Here is a 24,043-nt window from a genome sequence, read left to right as displayed (position 1 = left end):
GTCACTTCATCGTAGAAGGCCACCAGATTGGTCAGACAAGATCTGCCCTTGGTGAAGCCATGCTGGCTGTCTCGGATCACCTCCTTGTCACGTATGTGCCTTAACATGTCTTCTAGACATTTCACGCAAACAAAAGTTTTACATAGCCACAAGTCAAGAATCCAGCAAGATTTGTTGATTTACGAAGAGCAAATAACTTTGTATTTAATGAAAAAGATTAAAGCAAGTCACCTCCTCAAAGCCTGGGCCAAGAGAAGAGCAGATACAAAAGGATAGTGTGATAACATGGCAGTGGAAAAGACTACAGGGAGGAACAAGCTAAGCTGGATTTCTCCTGTTTACGACACTTCCAAAAAAAACCCAGCAAGTACAGGAGGAAGGACCCTACCCAACAATGCGTGAAGCATCAGTTCAGTTGTGGTTGATCTCATGACTCTTGTGGGGTGAAGTAGGCAACAAAAGAGGGGAATAATTTTTTTTTTTTGCTATTTTTTTTTTCCAGAAGAGCATTACTAATTGTTAGTGCAGAAAGAAGCTCACGTCCCACTCAGAACTCCTGGCTCTCTTGCAGTCCTCCACACATGCCTCTCTCCACAGGCACTGAAGAACCAATAAAATCAATAGTTTCAGGCTTCTGCAGCAGTGTGTACTGCATACATGTAAGCAAGCAACTGCAGAGCCTTGGAGTCAGGACCCCTTGGACTATAACCAAGACCCTGTCCCACTCCACAATCCACAATGCCCAGTGAAGCTGCCGAGTGCAATCTGCTGTTCAGTCCTTGAATGTAGTAGGTAAACTAGGAGGCTCCAGGCAGAAAGAAGAGCTAACCGGAATAACCAATCAACAGATGACAAACAGCCCATAGAATGCTCCTGAGCTATGTGCAACTTGAGCTTTGCTATTTGGCTGTGCCAACAGCGGTGATGGAGGAGCAAGGATGAGAAGGTATCCCATATAAGCACAAGAGAGTACACAAAGGCTCACAAACTCCAAAACCTGAACCTTCTTTTTCTCCAGCAGTTACAGGGCAGATCCTTGTGGATCAGTATTAGGGCAGCTGAACTGTGACAAAACAACCAACAAAGTTCAGAAGTTCCCTTTAAATTATGATGACGTGCAAAATCAGTGGCACTGCTGGAAATCAGGTCTGGTTTTCTTCAGCTTAAATCACTTGGGTTTGTTCCCTTCTCAAAGGATGAGCTGTGAAAAACAGTGTTTTGGTAAAAACATTAAGATGCTACAACTATCAGACTATACAATCACATGCCAGAAAAATCCTGCTTCACAAGCTTGGTGAACTTGTTAATTTATTCTGCTTCTATGCAAATCACTACCTTAGTCTTTAGAAAAGCACCTGGATAATTAGGCCATCTCCCTCCGTTTACACTGAAGATCTTTACAAATATAACATCTTAAGAAGTATACATTAATGAAACATGACCCACTATTACTGTAGTTTGTCCATTTTTAACTTAGCTAAAACCAGCAAAAATGAAAAGTCATCTTAAAGAGGCTGCTAGGTGAACACTTGGTCCAATTAACTGGAAAATTTGAATAGAATTTGACGAGTCAAACCTACTAATGACATTTCTAGTAATTTTGTACTAGCAAAAATTATTTTACTGTAACAGCACTGAACAGTTTCTAGTACAAGGGCACTTTGATAGCATTGCTGGGGAAGATGCCTAGCTAAGCACATCTGGAATCAGATACATAGAGATAAAAATTTGAAAAACAAGTTATCAGACCATAGCTCTCATTTAGGGTACACAGTCTGAATTTGCGAACTCTCCAGGGTAAAGTGCTGCTTTTCATCTTTGAATAGATTCTCAGCACAATGCAGAAATGATCTCACCTGAATCTGCAGTCACAAAGTTATGAATAGCAACCTGAATCCACTTGTATTTTCCCCACGTTCTCTCATGTTCTTATCAGTAGGAAAGTCATATTCTGAAACGTATACATTTTTTGAAATGCCGAAGTAATATTTCCGCAATTACTGTTGGAGTACACACTTGTCTTTGCAGAGCCATAGAAAACTGGGATTAGAAGAGACCGCTGGAGGTCATCTTGTCCAAACCTCTGCTCAGGCCCAGCCACCTGAAGCCCGCTGTTCAGGACGGGCTACCTAAGACAGCCATATGCATCAACCCATAGATGGCTCTGATGGAACAGCTTCTGTGCTTTATATTCATAGAATCATAGAATATTCAGAGTGGGAAGGGATCCATAAGGATCAGAGTCCAACTCCAGGCTCCACACAAGGCTATCTAAAAATTAAACAGTATGTCTGAGAGTACTGGCCAAACAATTCTTGAACTCCAGCAGTCATATTGATTTTATTAGACTGGGGTTTTACTAATGCTAAAGGTAAATGTTTTGTAAACTATTTTGTATGTATACAAGTACAGCTACAAACGAGTCTTTCCTCCTAAGTCCCGTAACTAGTATGGCATGCATGCACACATCAAAAAAATAGACATTTAAACACAGTACGCTGCACTGAAGAAAGAAGACTCAGGTTTGAAAGTAAAAAAATTTGTGAATCATATGCATACAAATTTCATCTTAAGAACAATGAGCTGCATATTTTACTGCAATAAATTTGTGACCATGTAATGTGAAAGCTTGTGCTGTTCAATCATAAACAAACCAGGAAGGAGAAAAAATTCAAGTAAAGCAAAAGTTTAACAGAAACAACCGACTAGCTTCACTCAGCACAGAGTGACATTTGAGTAAAGAAAATATATCAAACAAAAAACTCCTTTTTTAATAGTAGATCTTCAAAAGCTGTCTGCTTCTGATTCAGACTTATTCTTCATATCTAGCAAAAGCATACACTTTTTATTGCTACAGTAATTTCATGGGCAACCCACCCAGCAGAAGAGCTACCCTATCGCTTCCTTGACTTCATATGTAGAACATGTGATGTCTCAACACCAAACTCAGCATTTTTTTAAAGACTTTTCACCAACATCTCAACAAACTCTTACTTGAAATAGCAATTAAATGTTTAAATATAATTAACTTTTAACAAATTAACTGTTTTTGGTTTGGTTTTCACTCATTTTGGTTTTCCTTGCATCTCTGCCCCGTTAAATATCACGCTTTTGTCTGCAGAATATGGCAGATCACATTAAAGAGTTTTGCTGAGAGGACGGGGGAAGAGGAAACTGAAGTGTAAACTTTAGGTTCTTTGAACATTATTAAATCTTTTTGCAGCTGTTGAACTGGCTCTACAAATAAGAAAGGAACAAAAGGTGACAAACAGGTTCAAAGCACTGAAAGAAAGGAAAAGGTGTACAAAGCAGAAAACAAAACAAGGGTGGGAAACAGCTCTAGGCCAACCTCTCAGTCCCTACCTGATCTAGGTGGTCTTAGCCATCCTAGGTGGTAACTATCCACTAATTACCAAATTAACCATGGGAAAAGATGAATTGCTTCGACCTGACTACTGAAGTTCAGACTGCTTGAGAAACACCTGCTTGAGATTTCTCCAAATTTTTCACTGAGTTAAATCACCAACATTTCATTTCCTCTTCTAGCAGCAAGCTCAAAACACTTGCTGTACCTAGACAAATACAGCTACAGTGATGGTGACATTTTTTTTTCATGAAAATTTACTACAAAAAAAGTCAACCTAACAGCACAATTTCCATATTCGTAGTCCCAAAACAACATATTAAGAAATTTGATCACAGAAGTTTCCTACTGTAACACTAAAATCAGTTAATTAAAAAGGCAGATGAATAGCAATCTCTTAGTATTTTCAGAAATTATTAGCAGTCAAGCTCTAAACAACTTCTACAACTAGCCAATCATATTTAGATCTCATATATACCATTTAAGCTAACTGTACTAAGATTAAACCAAATGAGTCTATTAAGATTTGGACATACTTTGATCACAGCTGTTCTACCTGTAATAAAGTAGTAGGTTTAATTCAGTAGCATCAAGAAAGGTAACTACACTTTTTTTTTTCTAAAAAGTAACAATATTACTTTTATAGACTCCAGAACCCCAGATTGAACTTCACACTCCTTTGACAAGAAACTGGAACAAATTGTTGTAAGGTTTGTGAAACTTAACTCATTCTAATGGAATTACTAGGCTGAAATACCCACAAAGATGTAATAGATCAATAAATAAGTCATAGCTATGTAGAAAGGGCCTGTATCCTTGCTAGACAGCAGCAGAGACATTTTTTCAGGGATTTGAGAAAGTTCAAATTCGTGCAGACATAAACCCATCTACCTACACTAGATGACCATGCCTTAACCTAATGTGCCTTACCACTCAGCACAGCTAACAAAACACGAACTCATCATATTTATCAAGTTGTCAAAACTCTTACAGTGTAAGAAGTATGCCCTTTGTTTTCAGCACTTCACCTGGCCATTAGCCAAAACTGGTCACGGTCTTCTAATCTTATAGATATCCAGTGGAAGATTCATTTTTTCCTTCAATATAAATCCTTCAAATCTTAACAGAAGGCCTGCTTCCCCAGTAAACACAAGGAACTCATTTCTTCAGGAAAACCTAAGACACAGCTTTTAGAAGAGGTTTAAAAGCCAGCAAACCAAAATGCAAAAAAAAAAAGCCTTACAAAAAAAATGAAAAATTTTTTTTGCGAAAGCAAAAAAAATGCCTTGCCATTAAGGGCATATGCAATGACTACTTTGCCTCCAGGCACTAGGCACATGGACATGCACAGGTCAGCTAGCCAATGGGCCTCAGTCTTTAGATCCAGTTCACCAAAATAAACATGAACATCAGGGAGACAAGGTTCACTGACAAATCCATACAACTGGCTGTCGAGGAGAAAGGAAGTTCAACAAGGTAATTCAGGGCATCACAAAGAAATCCTATTTCCGTATTAGCAGTCGTAACAGAGGAAAAAAGTTTTTATGCAAGAAGGCAGCATACTAACGAAGAGAAATGATTCCATAAACATTTCTGCTCTATAACATAGACAAATCCTTTTGAACTCATATTCCTCCACTGAAAAAAACCCACTGTGTGACAAGCTTCTGCAGTGAACCAACTGTCAAGGTTTCTAACAGCAAGTGTAATGACTTGCTAGATGGCTGTCAAGGTAGAAGTTCTCATGTTATCTGAACATGGTCTTGCAGATTATTGAGGATGAACAGCAGTAATAGCTCACATAGACACAAATAACATAGGAAAGGTAGAACAGAAGTTTACACCTTGAGCTGTTTAGAAACAAAGTTGAAGAAATCAATTCTGGTAAAAGACAAAGAATTACATCATGAGATGGAGAATATGTGCCAGAGAAAAACAGGGAACAAAAAAACCCATTTCCAGTTAATTGAAACCAAAGAGCTTTCAAAAGAATAAGGACATAGAGAAACGACAGAATTAAATTTATAATTTAGATTTTTGAACTTAGATTCCATCTAAATCAAAGTGGAACCAGTCTGCTAGTATATGAAGTCAAGAAGGCTATATGAAAGATTTCTAAGAGTTGTGGGAAGTAGAAGTGCACGTGCATGAAAGTATGCCATTATGCATTTTTCAATAACAGCCAGTACTACTGGAGGAATTTTGAAGCCTTCCTTCTCCTTCAAAGGGGAAGTGAATCCTCTGTTCTTCTCATGACATACAGTGATTGCACACGTCCAACACCACAGTTATGCAGACTCTGTCCCATGATGTTGTTGCACTATGCAGTATCAGTGAAGGATGCTATTCCTCAGTAAACCATTGCTGCTCTCCAGTCCCCCTGACAGAAGGTCAAAAAGCTTTACAGTGACTGCAGAACGTCTCCTGACTTCTAGGCACCTTCCACAGCCAACACAGGAAGGAAGGTGAAGGAAGAACCAGAACATACTGACTCACTATGCTTAAGGATTCTGGTGGTCTCTCTCTTAGTTCCTAAATGTGGTCTTAAAACTTTTCATCCAATTTTATGTGCTGTGTAGCAATATCAGAGTGCCGAGGAAAAGTAAGTCACAAGGAATAGCACCAATGGCACAGCAACTAACAGAGCATCTGCAAACATGGAAGCAAAATTAACACCCATGGCAGACACATTCCCTTGGCCTTGTCTTACAAGTTAGATGGCAACTTTGTTTTTTACTTTAGTGGTATCACTTTTGAATGTCTTATGATTACTCCCTCCCACTCCATTCAAGCATGATAGGATTTTTCTTTATAATGGAGTTGTCTTTTCCCTTTCAGTGAGATGCTTTGTTCTCTCTACTGTTATTTTCCCTCAAAGCCTTCTCCAGGTTTCTTTTGCTCCAGCTTTATGCTCCTATAGTACGCCTATACAGTGATGGAGAAGAGGGTCTTGCACTACAGGCGAGAGCTGCCAATGCCCACAAGGGGGCAGTTTCCCTTTCCAAGCTTGCATCTCAGCTTCTTCAGAGGGAATTATAGCAGAAACTAACAGAGAAAGTGTGAAGCAGCAATTGTAATAAGCCCCTCAACTAACACCTAACACCAGCCTCCTGTTCAGCAGAACATATCAAACAGAATGGACCTGGATTTTATGGCAGTACCTAAAGAACTGGTCAGGACACTGGTACTTACAAGAGGTTTAAGCAACTGGTAAAATTATAAACAGACTAGAAAAGTTGGCTTGCACTTTTATCTTATAAAATTGGCTTGCTTATAAAAAGCCCTTTGTCAAACCTCTTAACTGCTAAGCTAGTACATGCAACCAATCCATATTTGCCATTACCACACCCTTCTGCAAACATTTTAAGGAGTTTTGCAATGTGATTCTTTGGGGCAGCCATCCAACTTAAATAATCTGTTTTACATTGAGGAATAAACACTTGTCCTGGTCTCCCTGCACATAAGTCCCCCACTTCATCTTTTTAATTAGGTCTTGCTGCCAAAATATTTCATTTGTTTTCAAGAATAACAAGAATAACTACATGAGAAAAAAGGAGTAATGCTCATGTCACTATTTTGTGGTTTTCAATGGCCCTAAAAGGCCCTAAGTGGTAAATAAAGAGCTGAGGAAAATTGCAAAGCAAATCATATCAGAATTTGTGCAGTAAAATAGTACGTTTTATTTTGAACCAGTAATAGTTGGGAAGTAGTAGACAAGCAGAAAAGGCAAAAAAAATATTCAGGTATATAATTCCTTTATTATACAATTCCTGTACATCCATTGGTACTTTACTTTCACTCCTCAAATAAAACAAACAAACAAAAAATACCATCACCACAAAAAAAAACCCACCAACCTTGATGGTAAAATTTTACTTTATTATAGGCCTACTACCACTAATGATACCTGTGTTGCTTAACATTTTCAAACTGCCTTTATAAAAAAGCCTTCATTTCTCAAGATGTTGATGCTGTAGAAATTAGCTCCTGGGAACATACTCACGAGTAAAGGACACTGAACAGCATTCCATTTTTAGGCCTCAAAGAGCTCCATAGACATCTACGAACACTTGTCCTTATTTTGAAAAAAAAAAGAATAATCACGTGGTTTAATAAAAGATGATCAACTTGTTTCCTTTAAAAGTGTTTCACCTTAATTATGCATTTCAGTAAAGAAACTTTTTTCTCCAACTTAAATATAAAACAGCATAAATAATAGAAGTGAAAGATGCCTTGGTATGCTTTAATTTGACTCATATTAGAGCACTAAATGAAAAGCTGGCTTACTTGACACCACTGAATGATCATAACAACACATGACAGTTAAATCTCCATTTTACTTACAGGTAATGTTTCACTGTATCGAAAAAGAATGCTCAGGTTCCTTGATACTTATGAAAATGAACTTTTAAAGGCCCACAGAGTTTCCCCCATATGGCCAGTACGAAAGTCAGACAGCACATGGAGAATGGCAGTGGATTACAGAGAATTAAATAAGGACATGCTGCCCATTTATGCAGCTGTACCCAATATTGCCTCCCTGATGGACACATTGAGTAGGGAGACAGAAATCTACCACTGTGTCCTAGACTTGGCAAATGCATTCTTCAGTAATCCCATTCATGAAGAACTGCAAGGTCAGTTTGCATTTATGTGGAGAGGCAGGCAGTGGATCTTTCAGGTCCTGCCGCAAAGGTACGTGCACTCACCTACATATTGTCATAACTTAGTGGTGCATGACCTAGTAGATTGGAATAAGCCAAATAACATCAAACTGTACCACTATACTGATGATCTCATGTTGACGTCTGACTCACCGGAGGCATTAGGAAAGGCAGTAGATTCATTGACTATCTATCTACAAGAGAAAGGGTGGGCTATAAACCCACAGAAGGTACAAGGACCAGGCCTGTGGGTGACGTTCCTGGGTGTATTTTGGTCGGGAAAGACCAAAGTACTACCCAGAGCGGTAACAGACAAGGTTCAGGTGTTCCCAGTTCCTACCGTGGCAGGGCAGCTGCAAGAAGTTTGGGGTATATTGAGATACTGGTGTTCCTTTATAGCCCACTTACTGCAGCTGCTGAGGCCTTCATACTGACTCACAAAGAAAGACCAAAGATGGGACTGGGGGAGAATGGAACAAGAGGCCTTCCAGCAAGCAAAACTAGCTGTTAAACAGGCCCAGGCGCTGGGCATATCCAATCCCATGCTTCCAGCCAAGCTAGATGTCCATGTAACTCAGGACCGGTTCAGCTAGGGCCTATGGCAGCACCAGAATTCTGTTCGAATCACAGCTGAGTTCTGGCCTCAGATCTGGCATGGAGCAGAAGAGAAGTACAGTATGATTGAAAAACAGTTATTGGCTGTTATAGGCATTGCATTACAGGCACTAGAGCCAATAACTGAAACAGCTGAAGTTATAGTTAAGACGACCTTGCCAATTCAGGGGTGGGTGAAAGATCTAACCCACCTTCCTAAGATGGGTAGCCCAAGGACAGACAGTAGCACGATGCGTCGCCTATCTCAGCCAGAGGAGTGGTCTTTTTCACTGTTAAAAGAAGAGCTCCAGAAGATCCCAGGCCCAGTGACATATCACAGTGACGCACCGGAAGAGACAATGGTTGCTCCACGAGAGAAGAGTTCAATTCAGGAAGGGAAATATCCCACTCCTGAAGATGCCTGGTATACAGATGGGTCCAGCAAGGGTAACCCTCCATCCCTCCACTAAAACAATCTGGTTTGAAGAGGGGGATGGTCAGAGTAGTCAGTGGACAGAACTGTGAACCATGTGGATGGCTATAACCAAGGAATCTGGTGACAGTATACTGAATATCTGCACAGATAGTTGGGATGTGTACCAGGGGCTCACTCCTTGGATTGCACAGTGGGGCACCCAGGAATGGACTATTCATGCCTGACCAATCTAGGGCACAGATATGTGGTTAAACACAGAACCATACATGTCTACCATGTCACCAATCTACAATCACCAGGCAATGATGAAGCCAACACACTGGCTGGCGTCTGATGGATTGAGGATTCATCACCCGAGAACATCGTCTGCTGGTTACATCAGAAGTTGCGGCATGCCGGACAAAGGATAATGTGGGCAGCTGCTAAGGCACGGAGGCTGCCCATACGACTGTCTGAGATTGTCCAGGCATGCCAAGACTACAATGCTCGCTCCAAGATGAGACTAAGACTGTTGCTTGAAACAACAGCCCATCTTGCTAGAGGACACAATCCTCTCCAGTGATGGCATGTCAATTACACTGGGCCCCTCCCTCAGTCTGAGGGGGAGAGATATGCCGTGACCTGTGTCCACACAGCAACTGGGCTAATGCAGGCCTATCCAGTGCGAAGAATGATCCAGGCATATGCCATCAATCTACTCAACAAGTTCATGGCTGCCTACAGGATACCACAAGTCATCGAGAGCAACCAAGGGACTTATTTCACTGGCTCAATGGTACAACACTTGGCAGAAGAAAACAATGTTGAATGGTGATTCCACCTGCCATATAATCCGATGGGGGCAGGCCTTACTGAATGCTATAACGGTGTTGTGAAGGCTGCCCTGAAGACAGACTCTCAGTCCCTGCAGGGGTGGACAAAGAGACTCTATGAAACCCTGCGGGACCTGAAAGGCCTAGAGATGGCAGATCCAGTGCCCTGAAGATGTTACAGACAACATGGGCCTCCCCACTTAGGATCCAAACTACGGGCACCGATAATGAGGTAAGACCCCAAACTGGCAATGAAAATAACCTTCTGCTCCCTGCCCCTGAGACCCTGAACCAGATACCCATAAAACAGAACTGCTTTGGAAGGTGAAAGTAGGACCAAAGTGGTGTGGCCTACTTGCACCTTGGGGGAGATTATTGGAGGCTGGGGGATCGGTAGTCCTCCTGTAATAGGTACATGGCCTGCAGACATTGTGGTCAGCACCCTGGTTTTCATTGCTAAGGGGACCTTAATCATGTCCCTGTGGCAAATCAGGACCCCCATTTTGGTACCTGATACAGTTATGCAGTCTCAGACATCGGGCCAAAGGGTATGGTACAGATGGCTCAGACATGCCCCAGTGCAAGTCAAAGTGTTGACCCAGGACAGGAACATGGCCTGTATCTTGCCGTGGAAGGTGGACCTCCCCCTTCTGATACCTCTGAAACATCTGTACTACTTCCAGAGAGTCTCTTTGAGTCCACAGGATCACCAGGAGGAGTGACATGGCATCAAGATGCTCCAGAATCACTGTAAGATCAGCGTGACACCTGGTGGTGAACTATATGGGACTGATGGAACGCGAACCAAATCTTCCCAAACAACTATGTGCCTCCAGGAGAACCATTGAGCACTGGCCCAAGAAGGAACATGGCCTTCAACCATGAACCAATCATCAATTGTCTCATATTTTGCCAGTCTACATTGTGATGGGCAAACTGTACAAGTATTGTGGTGTACTGGACCACCATAATGGAAAGGGCTCACCTTCAACCTGTTCTATCATTGGTTTACGCCGTGAAGGGATGGAGTGTAGCGGAAATGCTAAGTCATACCCTATAATAGTGATTGAGCACTTGGTATGAAGGCAGAGCCAACCCAGGCATGCACCTGAGTGACCAGAAGCCAAAATCCATCCCTTCCTAGACCTCATTTAAGGGCTGGCAGCAGAGACAAGGATATCTCTTCAGAGATCCCTGCGTAAGTGAGGCCTTCTGAAGGTAAGCAGCTTCTTTCCCATATTTCTGTGCTCACTGCTGTCACATTATGCAAATCCTTGCTCGCTGCAGCATGAGACCTTGTTGCTCTGCTGTCATTGTTGTGCTTTCCATTGCATTACAATTGGATTAGTACTTCTGGCAGACAAACACCCCATGGGATCTAAATGACAGCTCTCAGAACGTAATGCAGAATGTGTGTCAAGGTTTGTAAACCAGAAACATGTTTGGCTCCCACTCAAACAGCACGTTGCTCCTGAAGTGCACAAAGCTCAAACTGACCACCTCAGAAAACTTTCCATTTTTTTAATTAAACAATAGCAAAACTCTTTCAGAGAACAGAGGTAATTTCCATTAAAGAGCAGTATTTTCATTTGGACTTCTGTGGACTTTATTCTAAAGTTGCAGTACCTGCTCCCAGCAGGGTACTCACGTTCATTATTTGGAGAACCACAGAATCATAGAATTAGCTAGGTTGGAAAAGTCCTACAAGATCATCCAGTCCAACCATCCACCCACCACCAATAACCCCACTAAACCACATCTCTCAACACTATATCTAAACGTTTCTTGAACGCCTCCAGGGACGGTGACTCAACCACCTCCCTGGGCAGCCCATTCCAGCGCCTGACCACTCTTTCAGAAAAGTAGTATTTCTGAATGTCCAGCCTAAATCTCCCCTGGTGCAACTTGAAGCCATTCCCCCTCGTCCTGTCAGTAGTTACAAGAGAGAAGAGGCTGAGCCCCAGCTCACTACAACCTCCCTTCAGGTAGTTATAGAGAGTGATAAGGTCTCCCCTGAGCTTCCTCTTCTCCAGACTGAACAATCCCAGCTCTCTCAGCTGCTCCTCATAAGCCCTGTGCTCCAGACCCCTCACCAGCATTGTCGCCCTCCTCTGAACACACTCCAGGGCCTCAATGTCTTTCTTGCAGTGAGGGGCCCAAAACTGGATACAGTGCTCGAGGTGCGGCCTCACCAGGGCTGAGTACAGAGGGACAATTACTTCCCTACTCCTACTGGCAACACCATTTCTGATCCAAGCCAGGATGCCATTGGCCCTCTTGGCCACCTGGGCACGCTGCTGGCTCATGCTCAGCTGAGGGTTGACCAACACCCCCAGGTCTGTTCCCTCTACACAGTCTTCCAGCCACTCTGCCCCAAGCCTGTAATGTGAAAATTACAAATCTATGACAGGTTACAAGATTATTTAAAAACACATAATGGGGGAAGAAAACTCCTTAGCACGCTCAAAGAATGAGTTTATACTAACTTATTTATTTGACAGTAATAACATATCCTAAGAAGCATGGCAGAGATGCTTCTGAAACTTTAACTGAACCATCTCTATTACCAGCAGTGAATTTCCAATGGCTAAAAAACAAGTCGCCAACTTCTAGCCTTAAAGACCAAATAATTTAATACTGAGGTTGATTCCTTTTATAGGATTCCATCACACACACACTTGATTGACTACAGTTTTACTGCTGATCTTTGAACATTGCCTCCTAACCATGTCTTGCAGAACGTAGATTCTCAGATGGTGTGAGCTGTTGTACTCTGCCAAAGTAAGAATCTTATCACAGAATGGCTTAGGTTGGAAGAGATCTGATCATCTAGTTCAAACCCCTCTACCGTGAGCAGGGTTGCCAACCACTAGATCAGGCAGCCCAGTATCCCATCCAATGTGGCCTTGGACACTTCCAGGAATGGTTCATCCACAACCTCTCTGGGCAACCTGTTCCAGTACTTCAACACTGAGTAAAAAGTTTCTTCCTAACATCTAACCTAAATCTCTTCTCAGTTTAAAGCCATCCCTCTTCTCCTACTGCTATGTCACTACATCACTATCACTTGTCCTGTCACTATCAGATCATGTAAAAAGTTGCTCCCTCTACTGCCTGTTAGCTCCCTTCAGGTACTGGAAGGCTGCAATGAGGTCTCCCCAGAGCCTTCTCTTCTCCAGGCTGAACAAGCCCAGCTCCCTCAACCTTTCTTCACAGGAGAAGTGCTCCAGCCCTCTGATCATCTTCATGGCCCTCCTCTGGACCCACTCCAACAGCTCCATGTCCTTCTTGTGTTGGGGGTTCCAGAACTGGACACAGCACTCCAGGAAGGGTCTCACAAGAGCAGAGTAGAGGGGCAGAATCACCTCCCTCAACTTGCTGGTCATGCTTCTCTTGATGCAGCCCAGGATGTGGTTGGCCTTCTGGGCTGCAAGCGCACATTGCTGGCTCCTGTTGAACTTTTCATCAACTGACACTCCCAAATCCTTCTCTTCAGGGCTGCTCTCAAGCCATTCTCTGCCCAACCTGTATCTGTGCTTGAGATTGCCCCGACCCAGATGCAGGACCTTGCACTTGGCCTTGTTGAACTTCATGAGGTTGGCATGGGCCCAGCTCTCAAGCCTGTCCAGTTCCCTTTGGATAGCATCCCTTCCCTCTAGCATGTCAACTGCACCACTCAGTTTGGTATTGTCTGCAGACTTGCTGAAGGTGCACTCAATCCCACTGTCCATGTCACCTACAAAGATGTTAAATAACACCAGCCCCAACACCAATCCCTGAGGAACGCCACTTGTCGTCGATCTCCACTTAGACATTGAGTCATTGACCACAACTCTCTGAGTGCACCATCTACTCAATTCCTTATCCAGCAAGTGGTGCATCCATCACATCCATTTTTCTCCAACTTGGTGACCAGGATGTCATGCAGGACAGTGGCAAATGCTTTATACAAGTCCAGGTAGATTACGTCAGTTGTGCTTCCTTCATCCACTGATGCTGTAAGTCCATCATAAAAGGCCACCAATTTGTCAGGCATGACTTGCCCTTGGTGAAGCCACGCTGGTTACCACCAGTCACCTTGTCTTTATTTTCCATGTGCCTTATTAGGGCCTTCAGAAGGATCTGCTCCATGATCTTACCAGGCACAGAGGTGAGACTGACTGACCTGTAGTTCCCTGGATCTTCTTTTCCCCTCTTGAAAGAGACAGTTATGTTTCCCGCTTTTCCAATCAGTGGAAACTTCACCAGACTGCCATGACCTTTCAAATATGATGGATAGTGGCTTGTCAGCTTCATCTGCCAGTTCCCTCAGAACTTGTGGATGAATCTTGTTGGGTACCATGAACTTGAGCACCATCAGGTTCTTTAGATGGTCTTGAACCTGACCTTCACTTACAGCAGCCAGATCTACCTTCTCCAAGTTGTTACTATTGGTTTTTGCAACTTGAGTGGTGTGGCTAAAGCCGTTCCCGGTGAAGACTGAGGCAAAGAAGTCATTAAGCACCTCAGCTTTCTCCATATCCCTCATGACCAGGTCTCCAGTTTCCTTCCAGAGAGGGCCTATGTCCTCCCTGACCTTTTTATCACTGAAATACCCGTAGAATTTCTTCTTCTTCCCCTTTATGTCCCTGGCTAGATTTAATTCTGAGTTTTAGCCTTCCCAACCTGACCCCTGGTTGCTCAGACAACTTCTTTGTAGTCCTCCGAGGTAACCTGTTCCTGCTTCCAGTCCCTATAGACTTTCTTTTTGAGCTTAAGTAAGTCCAGGAGCTTCTTGTTGATCCACAGAGGCCTCCTGGCACTCCTGCCTGCCTTCCTTTTTCTCAGGATGCACTGCTTCAAGGCTTGGAGGAGACAGTCCTTGAATACTGACCAGCTATCTTGGACCCCTCTTCCCTCCAGGGTTTTCTCCCATGTCACCCTGAGAAGCAGTTCGAAGTCTGCTCTCCTGAAGTCCAGATTAGCAAGCTTGCTGTGCACCCTCTTTGACCCCCTAAGGATTCTGAACTCCACCATTTCATGGCTGCTACAGCCAAGGCTGAGCTTCGCATTACTCATCAGCCCCTCCTCGCTGGTAAGGAGAAGGTCCAGCACAGCACCTTTTCTCGTGGGTTCCTGTACTACTTGGAAGAGGAAGTTATCATGAATGCTTTCCAGGAACCTCTTTGATTTCTGGTGCACTGCTGTGTTGTCCCTCCAACAGACATGAGGGTGGTTGAAGTCCTCCCAGTGAGGACCATCTTTTATGAATGTGAAGCTGCTCCTATCTGTTTATAGAAGGCCTCATCCACTTAGTATTCCTGATCAGGCGGTCTGTAGCAGATACCCACTACGCTGTTTCCTTCCCCTACCTTTCCTTTAACCCTAATCCTTAAGATCTCTGTCAGAATCACATCACTGTCCAGAGGCAAACAAAAACACATGAATTCTTTCAAACCTCCCATAATTGGTATCAGTTGTAATTAGAATCGTGAGCAATCACAGAATTTTTTTTCTTTATCTTCCATAGTTAGGGGATTATGCAGTGTTGTATCTGCTCATTTCTCAATCTTTTAACCATTTTCTCAATGTCACGTCAGCACTATTATTTGTCTTCAGCTCCTACTTGAATTTGGGCAGCATATGCTGCATTCCACTGATTTTCTCAAGCAGACGTATCAGCATGATCTCCAGTTCTCATTGTTACTGTTGCTTTGGCCTTCCATGGTGGAGTGATGGCATCAGTGGACAAAGGAAGAGCAAGTGATGTCATCTACTTGGACACGTGCAAGGCTTGTGACATGCTCCTGCACCACATCTCTAAATTCAAGAAAGCTGAATTTGAAGGCTGGACTATTTGGTGGATAAATAATTGGTTGGAAGGTCGTAGCCAGAGGCTAGTTGTCAATGGCACTATGTCCAGGTGGAGGCCAGTCATGAGTGGAGCTTCCCAGTATTCCATCTTGGGACCAGTGCTCTGCAAGACCTTTATCAATGACATAGACAGTGGGATTGAGTGTACCCACAGCAAGTTTTCTGATGACACCAAGCTTAGTGTTGCAGCTGACCCAATAGAAGGGAAGGATGCCATCCACAGGGAGCTGGACACACTCAAAAAGTGGTCTCATGAGAATCTAATGAGGTTCAAGAAGACCAAGTGCAAGCTGTTCTGCTTGGGTCGGGGTAATCTCAGATACGTGTACAGACTGGGAGAAGAACTCACTGAGAGCAGCCCTATGGAGAAGAACTTGGGGGTTCTGCTGAATGTAAAGCTGAACATGAACCAGCAGTGTGCTCTTGCAGCTGAGAAGTAGAGCAGCATCCTGGGCTGTATCAACAGAGGTGGTAGCCGGGAGGGGGAGGTGACTGTCCCCCTCTACTCTGGCCCTTGTGAGGCCCCATCTGGAGTTACTGTGTCCAGCCCTGGGGTTCCCAGTACAAGAGGAATGTGGAGCTGTTGGAGCAGGTCCAGAGGAGAGCCATGAAGACGATCAGAGGGCTGGAGCACCTCCTCTATGAGGACAGGCTGAGTGAGCTGGGGCTCTTCAGCGTGGGGAAGAGAAGGCTGTGAGGTGACCTTATAGCGGTCTTCCAGTACCTGAAGGTACTGGAAGCTACAGGAAAGCTGGGGAGCAACTTTTTATAAGGGCAGGAAGTGACAAGACAATGGGAAATGGCTTTGAACTGGAAGAGGGTAGATTTAAACTAGATATCAGGAAGAAATTCTTTACTGTGAGGATGGTGAGATAGTGGAACAGGTTGCCCAGTGAGGTTGTGAATGCCCCCTCCCTGGAAGCATGCAAGGCCAGGCTGGATGGGGCTTCGAGCAACCTGGTTTAGAGGGAGGTGTCCCTGACTATAGTAGGGGGATTGGAACTAGATGATCTTAAAGGTCCCTTCCAACCCAAACCATTCTATGTCTATGAAACAAGAAAGACAGAGTTCACTTCACAAGTAAATCCCACCAAAATCTGCAACGGAAGATAGTTCAGAGAAACATTTTCCTAGAAAGGCAAAGCAAAAATGCCTTGGTTTGCCAGAAATGCTTTCCAAGGGAGCTGTAATTTATTCAAAATTTTACCTGTATAAAATAGCCGGATAACCTCCTACCTTCAGATTATGTGGGTAGAATGACTTCTGTTGAATTACTGACCAGTTAAGAAAAATGCATCACAATTAACACCACAACTTTAACAACTTGGGAATATTCATAAGGCAAGATTAATAAAGAGATTATATCTTCATTAGATAAGCCTTCATGTTTAGAGAAGCTGGGGATAAGAGAACAGTCTGTCCAGGCAAAAATCTTTCTTTTTTTCCGGGCCCCAAAACAATGACAGGCAGAATTAGTAAAATGGTAAAATACAGCACATAACCTTTTCAGTTGAAACAGGACTGCCATATTACTGAATTTGTCTTTAAATGTGAATCTAGCAGATTGTTTACCTGATGATCACTTTCCCAGCAGAAAGTTGAAGGAGACGTTTTACTCAAAGTCACAACTAATAAGATTCTACCTTGAGAAAAGAAGGAAAAAGGCAAGGGGACAGCATAACAAGAGGTCAGAGGGACACTCAGTTCTTGGAACAGTGATATTAGTCAAGATTTTTAAAAAATGGCTTTCATGCCTGGTTGGCAAATAAGAAATTAGCACAGCAGCAAAGGATAGTTCCACAGTAATTCATATTTAATGAAAGGGAACACAGACTACCTTCAAATGACTGACTGGTCTGTCAGAACCTCTGAGGGTTGCGTTTTATCTCCCCTTTGGGTTAAACTAGCTTTGAAATGGTTACAAGTGTCTGGAACATCAGCAGAGTTCAAGTATAATGGCATGGTAACCGCTGAAAATAAATCTACAGTTACCAACATACCACTGATGAGTACAGTGAAATATTATTTATTTCACTTTCAGCAATTACTCATAATAGTCCATGTCCTGAAAATACGTTTTTAACACTCTAGTAGTAAGTACAGCTTCACAGGTAGAAGTTACCTGCAGTCAAAAGCACAGCATTGGGATAGCTCATAATGAGGTCCCTGCTATTAGGATAGGACAGTTCGGTGGGAAGGGGCCTGCAAAGATCACTGAGTCCAACTACCTGACCACTTCAGGGGTAACCAAAGCATATCATCAAGGGCGTTATCCAAATGCTTTTTGAACACTGACATACATGGGGCATCAAACACTTTGAGAGGAAGCCTGTTCCACTCAGTTAATCACCCAGAGCAGAGTTTACCTGTTCAACTCACAGATGGACAACATTTCTGGAAGAATGCTGTGAGAGATGGTATCAAAGGCCTTACTAAAATTCAGAAAAATTAGATCCACCACCTTCCCTTCATCCCCCGAGGAGTCCTTACCATTGCAGGTGATCAAATTACTAAGACTTTCCTTTCATGAACCCACGCTTCTCATTCTGAGATACAGCCCACACAAAGTGATCCTAAAAAGGAACACTTTAACAACCAAAAGTCACTTGAAATACAACAGAAAAATGTCACTGAATGTTGGCTACAAAGAAAAATATCCAGGAGAAGAAAGCACGTAATTTGCTCCCTATTAGGACAGCACGCTCCAGGATGCAAGGTGACCAAGTTTCAATGAAAACCCTGCTCATTTTATGATGTAATTTCTTGATCTTTTTACTCCCTAGCACCTTCACATCCCAAATGAATTTTTACAAGGTGTCTGATGCCATTCATCATTCTGAAGCTTTGCACACCAGTAGGCCAAGTTGCTTACAGATACAATTTAAGCATTTCCTCACAGCTTCATCTGAATTTGGGGTGGCAGAGACTGACTAAGTCAGGCTGCTGTCAAGGTTTGCTATTACTCAACACTGGCAGCGTACAAAAATAAAATATTTGGTTGGATCAGTGAAAGATAATACATTATAATCAGTATTTCTCCATAACTAGATACTTTTATGCCTGCTAATTGAAATCTAACATTACTATTCACTCTTCATAATTGTAGGCTTAAACTCAAAACACAATACATAACCTTCATAGATGTAACTCCTAACACATTCTATTTAATTCTACAGCTAACTGAAAACATGCTCTGCAGCCATTTCCCTATTTTTATATTTATCATGCTCTTTGCGGAATTACTTATCACTGTATAATGACTTGGTTCCCCACAGATTCAGCCACACAATGTGTCAGATACTTAACCCAATGGATTTTATTTGGCATTAAAAGAGTTAAAACCTAGCCATAGGAAAACTTTAAACATGTCAGTTGATGAGCATGACAAATCAAACTTACAGACCTCAAACCATAGGAAGACATGTCTCTGTTTAAGTCTATATTAATTTAACTAAGAGCTAACTTCAGCTACCCATGTAAACCCTGAACCCTGTTACCTCTTTCCTATTTCTAACAAGACAAAAGTGTCACTTAACCCAAAAATCACAAAAAATTCTGCCTGTATTAAAGAGTAATTTGGAGAACCTACAACCTGTCACAGAACAGTCACTTCCCTCCTCTCAGTTTAAACCACCTCTTCCCAGTGCTGTTTGCTATTTCCAAACCCAACCCACTACCTTTTCCTTCTTTAAAATACATCAACATGAAGTCCTATCTCAAGATTTCTAACCATTTTAAACATTTAATCATTCTAAACATTTCATAAGCTCACAGTAAACAAAACATCTCAAACATCTTTCCAATTTTCCTTTTTCTACTTTTCTGTCACTCACTAGGAGTTCTGTTTCTTACGTTTCCTCAGTAATTTCATCGTCCAACCAACCTTTTGTTAAAAACCTTACAAATCAGCTGAACTGTACTATCAGCAAAAGCTTTTTTAGAAAACAAGTAGAACTAAGTACTGATGCAATGCATGGAAAACATGAAGTTTTAAGAAATTCAAGCAAGTACAGATGTACAAAGAACACCATAAAATTAACTGGTCATCAATAGTGACCAGTCTTCACAGACCAACAGAGAAAAGAAGATAGCATATGTAACTGGAAAAGAAATTATGACCAAATCAAATTTAGGAAGACATGAATTATTGACATGACCACTGGGGCGGTCAAATCACAGACTAAGACCTCTTCAAATCTAAAACACTGCTATCTTTCAGTTGGCAAAAACATAATGGATAATGGGAAACTTCAATTCCACTACAAATACCATTAGCCAAGGACATTACTAAAAAAAACCTAAAATACCGTGACAAAATTGTTAACGATAAAAAATTACTCCAGGCTCAAAGCCACTGAGACTCCTACACATTATCTGAGCCATTTTGAAGATGTGTCAATTAACAAAATTCTGAGGTAGAACCGAGTTAATAGAACATATGTCAGGAAACTGAAATAGAGTTCTAAGCTAGCTTTTTGCCAAAGTACTCTTCTCTGTGCTCAGAGGCAGACAGCTTATCCACTCTGTTTTTAGCATATGAAACCCAGGTTTCCGTCATCTTAATGCAAAGCTATGCAGAAGCAGTAGACAAATCAGGTAATCAGATATCTTAGAAACCATGGTATCAGGCAAGTAGGACAAAAGATGCAATCAGCTAATTTTGAATCTCTCCACAAAACAGCTAGGGAAAACCCATCTAAACAAGGAAAAAATTTTAAGCAGCAGAAAGTCTAAGGGGACAGAGAAGCAACATTCTCTATGCTGCCCTACATTTTAAGATTCAAGTTACATTATTGCATTTTTAGTTGAGAAAAATCCTAAAGCCTAACACCCAACGATAGAAAAACTAGGAGACAGCTGGATTCTAATGCAATCTATGTGGGACATGCTTTCTTAAAAATATCCTCCAGGATTGCATGAAGTCACCTCAGTGAGGCACTCCTGAATGCCTTCAGTTTGAAAGATGATTCAATCAAAACCACCCTAAAATAGTACCATTAGCACATTTTTTCTGCTCCTTTTTTTCCTCCAAAGCAATTTAAACAAGTTAATTCAGCATCTCATGCATTGCTTAAACTACATTAGTTCTTGAGTAAGTATGTTACCTAGACCGGATATTACAAAACACCTTCAGAAGTCATACAGGTATCACAGCAGGCTTCTAGAGCAGACAGCAGAATGGAATTGTTCCAACACCCATGCATAAGACTCAATGCTGCCTCTAAGCGTAACAGTAAGAAACGGGGTCAGAATATTCACACAGAAAAGGGGAACAATGGCGGTTAACCCTGCATTCTAGCTTTAAAAGTTACTTCAAAAAATGCCTGAAAGTTAAAGTGTTATACTTTTGTAAGTTATATGCAAGAGCTCAGAGCTTGAATAATTTCTGCAAACCAGTTCAAGGGTTGAGAGGGGAAAAAAAAAAATCACTAACAACAGAAAGGTGAGGAGCACTTTCCTAAGACACTCCAAATCATATTAGAACTGTCCAATGCCAACTACACACCATAGAGATTTTTCTAAAACACAACTCAGCAGTCAGCTGAAATGCATCGTGACCTGCAGTGAAGAAATGAAGTGCTACTAGAATTAGCACATCAATCTAAAGAACGTGTTTTTTGTATTCATCTCACCTTCTCTTCTGAAGAGAGACCAATATCTAACGGATTCCACAGAAAACACATCTTTAAAGTCAGACCACAGAATCTCTTCCACAGCAGCAGTGGTCTTCAAGGGGCATTAAAAAGTCCTGAACAGCACATTTGCATACATCAGGAGAAACAGAAAGCTTGGTTTTCAATGCCTAAGGTAGTACAGATTTCCTCAAAGTTTAAACTGCATGAAAAAGCCTCCAGCTTGAAGATTTTTGTGGATTTATTTGTTTTTTAAAATAAAGACTAGATGGCTAGAGGCTGCCCCCTGCTAACCAGTGGGAATCAACAACATAAAAAAAAAAAGCTAGGAAAATTATATAAAGACTACTAGAGAACACAAAAGCCCTGAACAGTTAATGGACTCCATTTTGCCTGAGAACAAAAAGGGAATGAAACTTTTGCCTGTGTTGCTATGAAGAACAACATGGGTCACCACTTCAAGATTATAAGAGCAAGAAAAACTATCAACTAGTTCAACAACTGGTACAAAAGTGGCCAGGGATGACCATTTCTTCTTCCAATCACTAACTCCTCTAAAGCAGAACTAAACCATGACCAAAGTCACAAGATTATTGCCTCTGTTCTCTCATCTGAGAGCGTAACATTCTAAAGCAATACCTACTAACCTTCCTCTAATTTACCCACAGCATCTCATTGTCAGTTCCTCCTAATCTTGATTCTCTTTTTATTTTCTCTCATAGTAATAGCAATCTCCTAAACTATAGAAGAATTGGATTAGGGTTATTATATAACACAAAAGCACATTTAGCTCTTTCAACACTGAATTTAAAGTCTGGTAATAATGAGATGAAATATGTAATAGTTTATAATAAGGACAGTCAGTATTTTGAAGGAATTGGGAGAGAAGGGAGAAAAAGGTAGAAAAAGCATATGAAAGAGCAGGAATGATGATTAGTGAGTATTTTCTTTTAATGGAACTAGTCAACTTGCATTCAGAAATAACTTTACTTGTTACTAAAGTTATCTTAATGTCTTAGATGCAGTTCTCATACTAAAGGAACTTACCTAAAAAACAAAAGGTTATCATTTAATATTGCATATAAAGTAGTAAAAAATGTTTTACATTTCTTTCTTGTTCCACAAAAACAGCCATGTTTCACTACCAGTTAGATGCTATGGCAATGAAACATATATTACTAGACACACCTACTCTGTTTAAAGAGCAGTTTTCATAGATTTAATGGGAGGCACTCTCTTACCTTGAATTAGTGGGATGTACCGTGCTAAGAGCTTTGCTCTTTTCTTTTCATAGCCTTTCTGAGTGATATCTCCTAAAGGAGAAAAAGAAATAAATTCATATTGCGTAGAATAGTATTTAAATAATCACTCATTTTCACAATAGCTGTAAATAAACTCATTAGCTTTGAATAAGTCAGATTAGCAATCAAGACCCCCATGCAAGAGAAACAATTCATGGCCATATACCTAGCCACTCAATGCTACCTGCCCATAAATGATTACAAGTGTCTTAAACCTTACAGCTACGTAAGAGAAAGAGTTGTTTTATTTGCAACACCTACACTAAACCTGATTCTGGAGGTATCTTCCATGATGCAGCAAGCAGCCCAGGAGATTTACAATGTCATGTAAACCAGCAAAGACAACTAATTTGACTTTGTGTGCTTCTGTTGCATCGGAAACTCTTGTTGCACCAAGGCCTGGGCAAATGGGCTCTGGCAACCTTGGGTAGGGCCTTTGGAAATCCTAGAATTCTTCCCACTCTGCTTTCAAATTCTAGGAGACATTAAACTGCTACTATCACCTATTTTCATTTGTAGTTCTGGCCTGGTATTGAGCCATCCACCCATTTTGTGGGTTGCATTGTTAGAACATGATATAGTATAGACTAGAATAAAAGGAAGATTAGGAAGGTTTCTACATAAACCTCAGATAAGTCTGAGACCTCTCAGAATCTGGTGCTCCTGTAATTCTACCAACAGAACAAAAAGTCTTCATGTAAAACCAGCAGCAAGCTTAACAAGATCTTTTCATTTTTAAGCTAACGAGCTTCACTCATTTTCTAGATCTCAGCATAGGCACAAAGAATGATCACAAACAAGCTTAAAACCACTTTCATCTCTCAGAATTCCCACTTCCATAAAGGCATGTAGAACTGAGAACTCCCTCATTCTTTGGATATTATGCAGAAAAAAAATCTTACTATGTATTTCAAATGTTCCTCAGGTATTTGTTTTAAAACACCAGTTTGTTTGGTTTTAAATATTGTCCCCATCAGCATGTGCACTAACACATCTCCTCAACATCCACCCTCCTCCTACACCAGCACACACTGATAGCAGAAACAAAGTCACTACACTTTACAACTAAACAAAATGTATCAGTTTTCACTCAGAAACCTGCGTTGAAGTTCCATATCAAACTTTGTACACAAGACAGAAATACTTTGGCTATCATTTTTTGCTAAGTAGAAAAGTTTTTAACAGAAAAATATGTAGAAACATAACTGGGTATTTGATATTATATCTCATTATACAATTATATAAAAATATGACATACAAACTTAGCAAAACCATGAATGTGCAGACATTACAGATGATTAAAAGGTACACTGATGATTAAAATGACACTGTATGCTCCTTAAATAAATCATTTTTATAGTTAAATCAAGAGGAGATCAAAAAAAT

General features: G+C 41.4%; 1 protein-coding gene across 5 annotated transcripts in view; it reads right to left on the bottom strand.

Annotated features, from left to right (window-relative positions):
• DIP2A (disco interacting protein 2 homolog A) overlaps window positions 1-24,043 on the bottom strand; it is a 122,260-nt gene that overhangs the window by 70,990 nt on the left and 27,227 nt on the right. For 4 of the 5 annotated variants that reach the window (XR_002439327.1, XM_021398743.1, XM_021398744.1 and 1 more), the window contains one exon: window positions 22,598-22,669. The exons of the other annotated variant lie outside the window; for it this stretch is intronic. Coding sequence is in view for 2 of the 4 variants with exons in the window: in XM_021398743.1 (XP_021254418.1) it covers window positions 22,598-22,669 (72 nt within the window). In the remaining 2 variants the exon portion in view is untranslated. The remainder of the gene's footprint in view (window positions 1-22,597; window positions 22,670-24,043) is intronic. 5 annotated transcript variants of the gene reach the window in all.

This window comes from Numida meleagris, chromosome 5 (genome assembly GCF_002078875.1).
Source record: "Numida meleagris isolate 19003 breed g44 Domestic line chromosome 5, NumMel1.0, whole genome shotgun sequence".
Classification (NCBI taxonomy): Eukaryota; Metazoa; Chordata; class Aves; order Galliformes; family Numididae; genus Numida; species Numida meleagris.
This window is presented reverse-complemented; position numbering and strand designations above follow the sequence as displayed.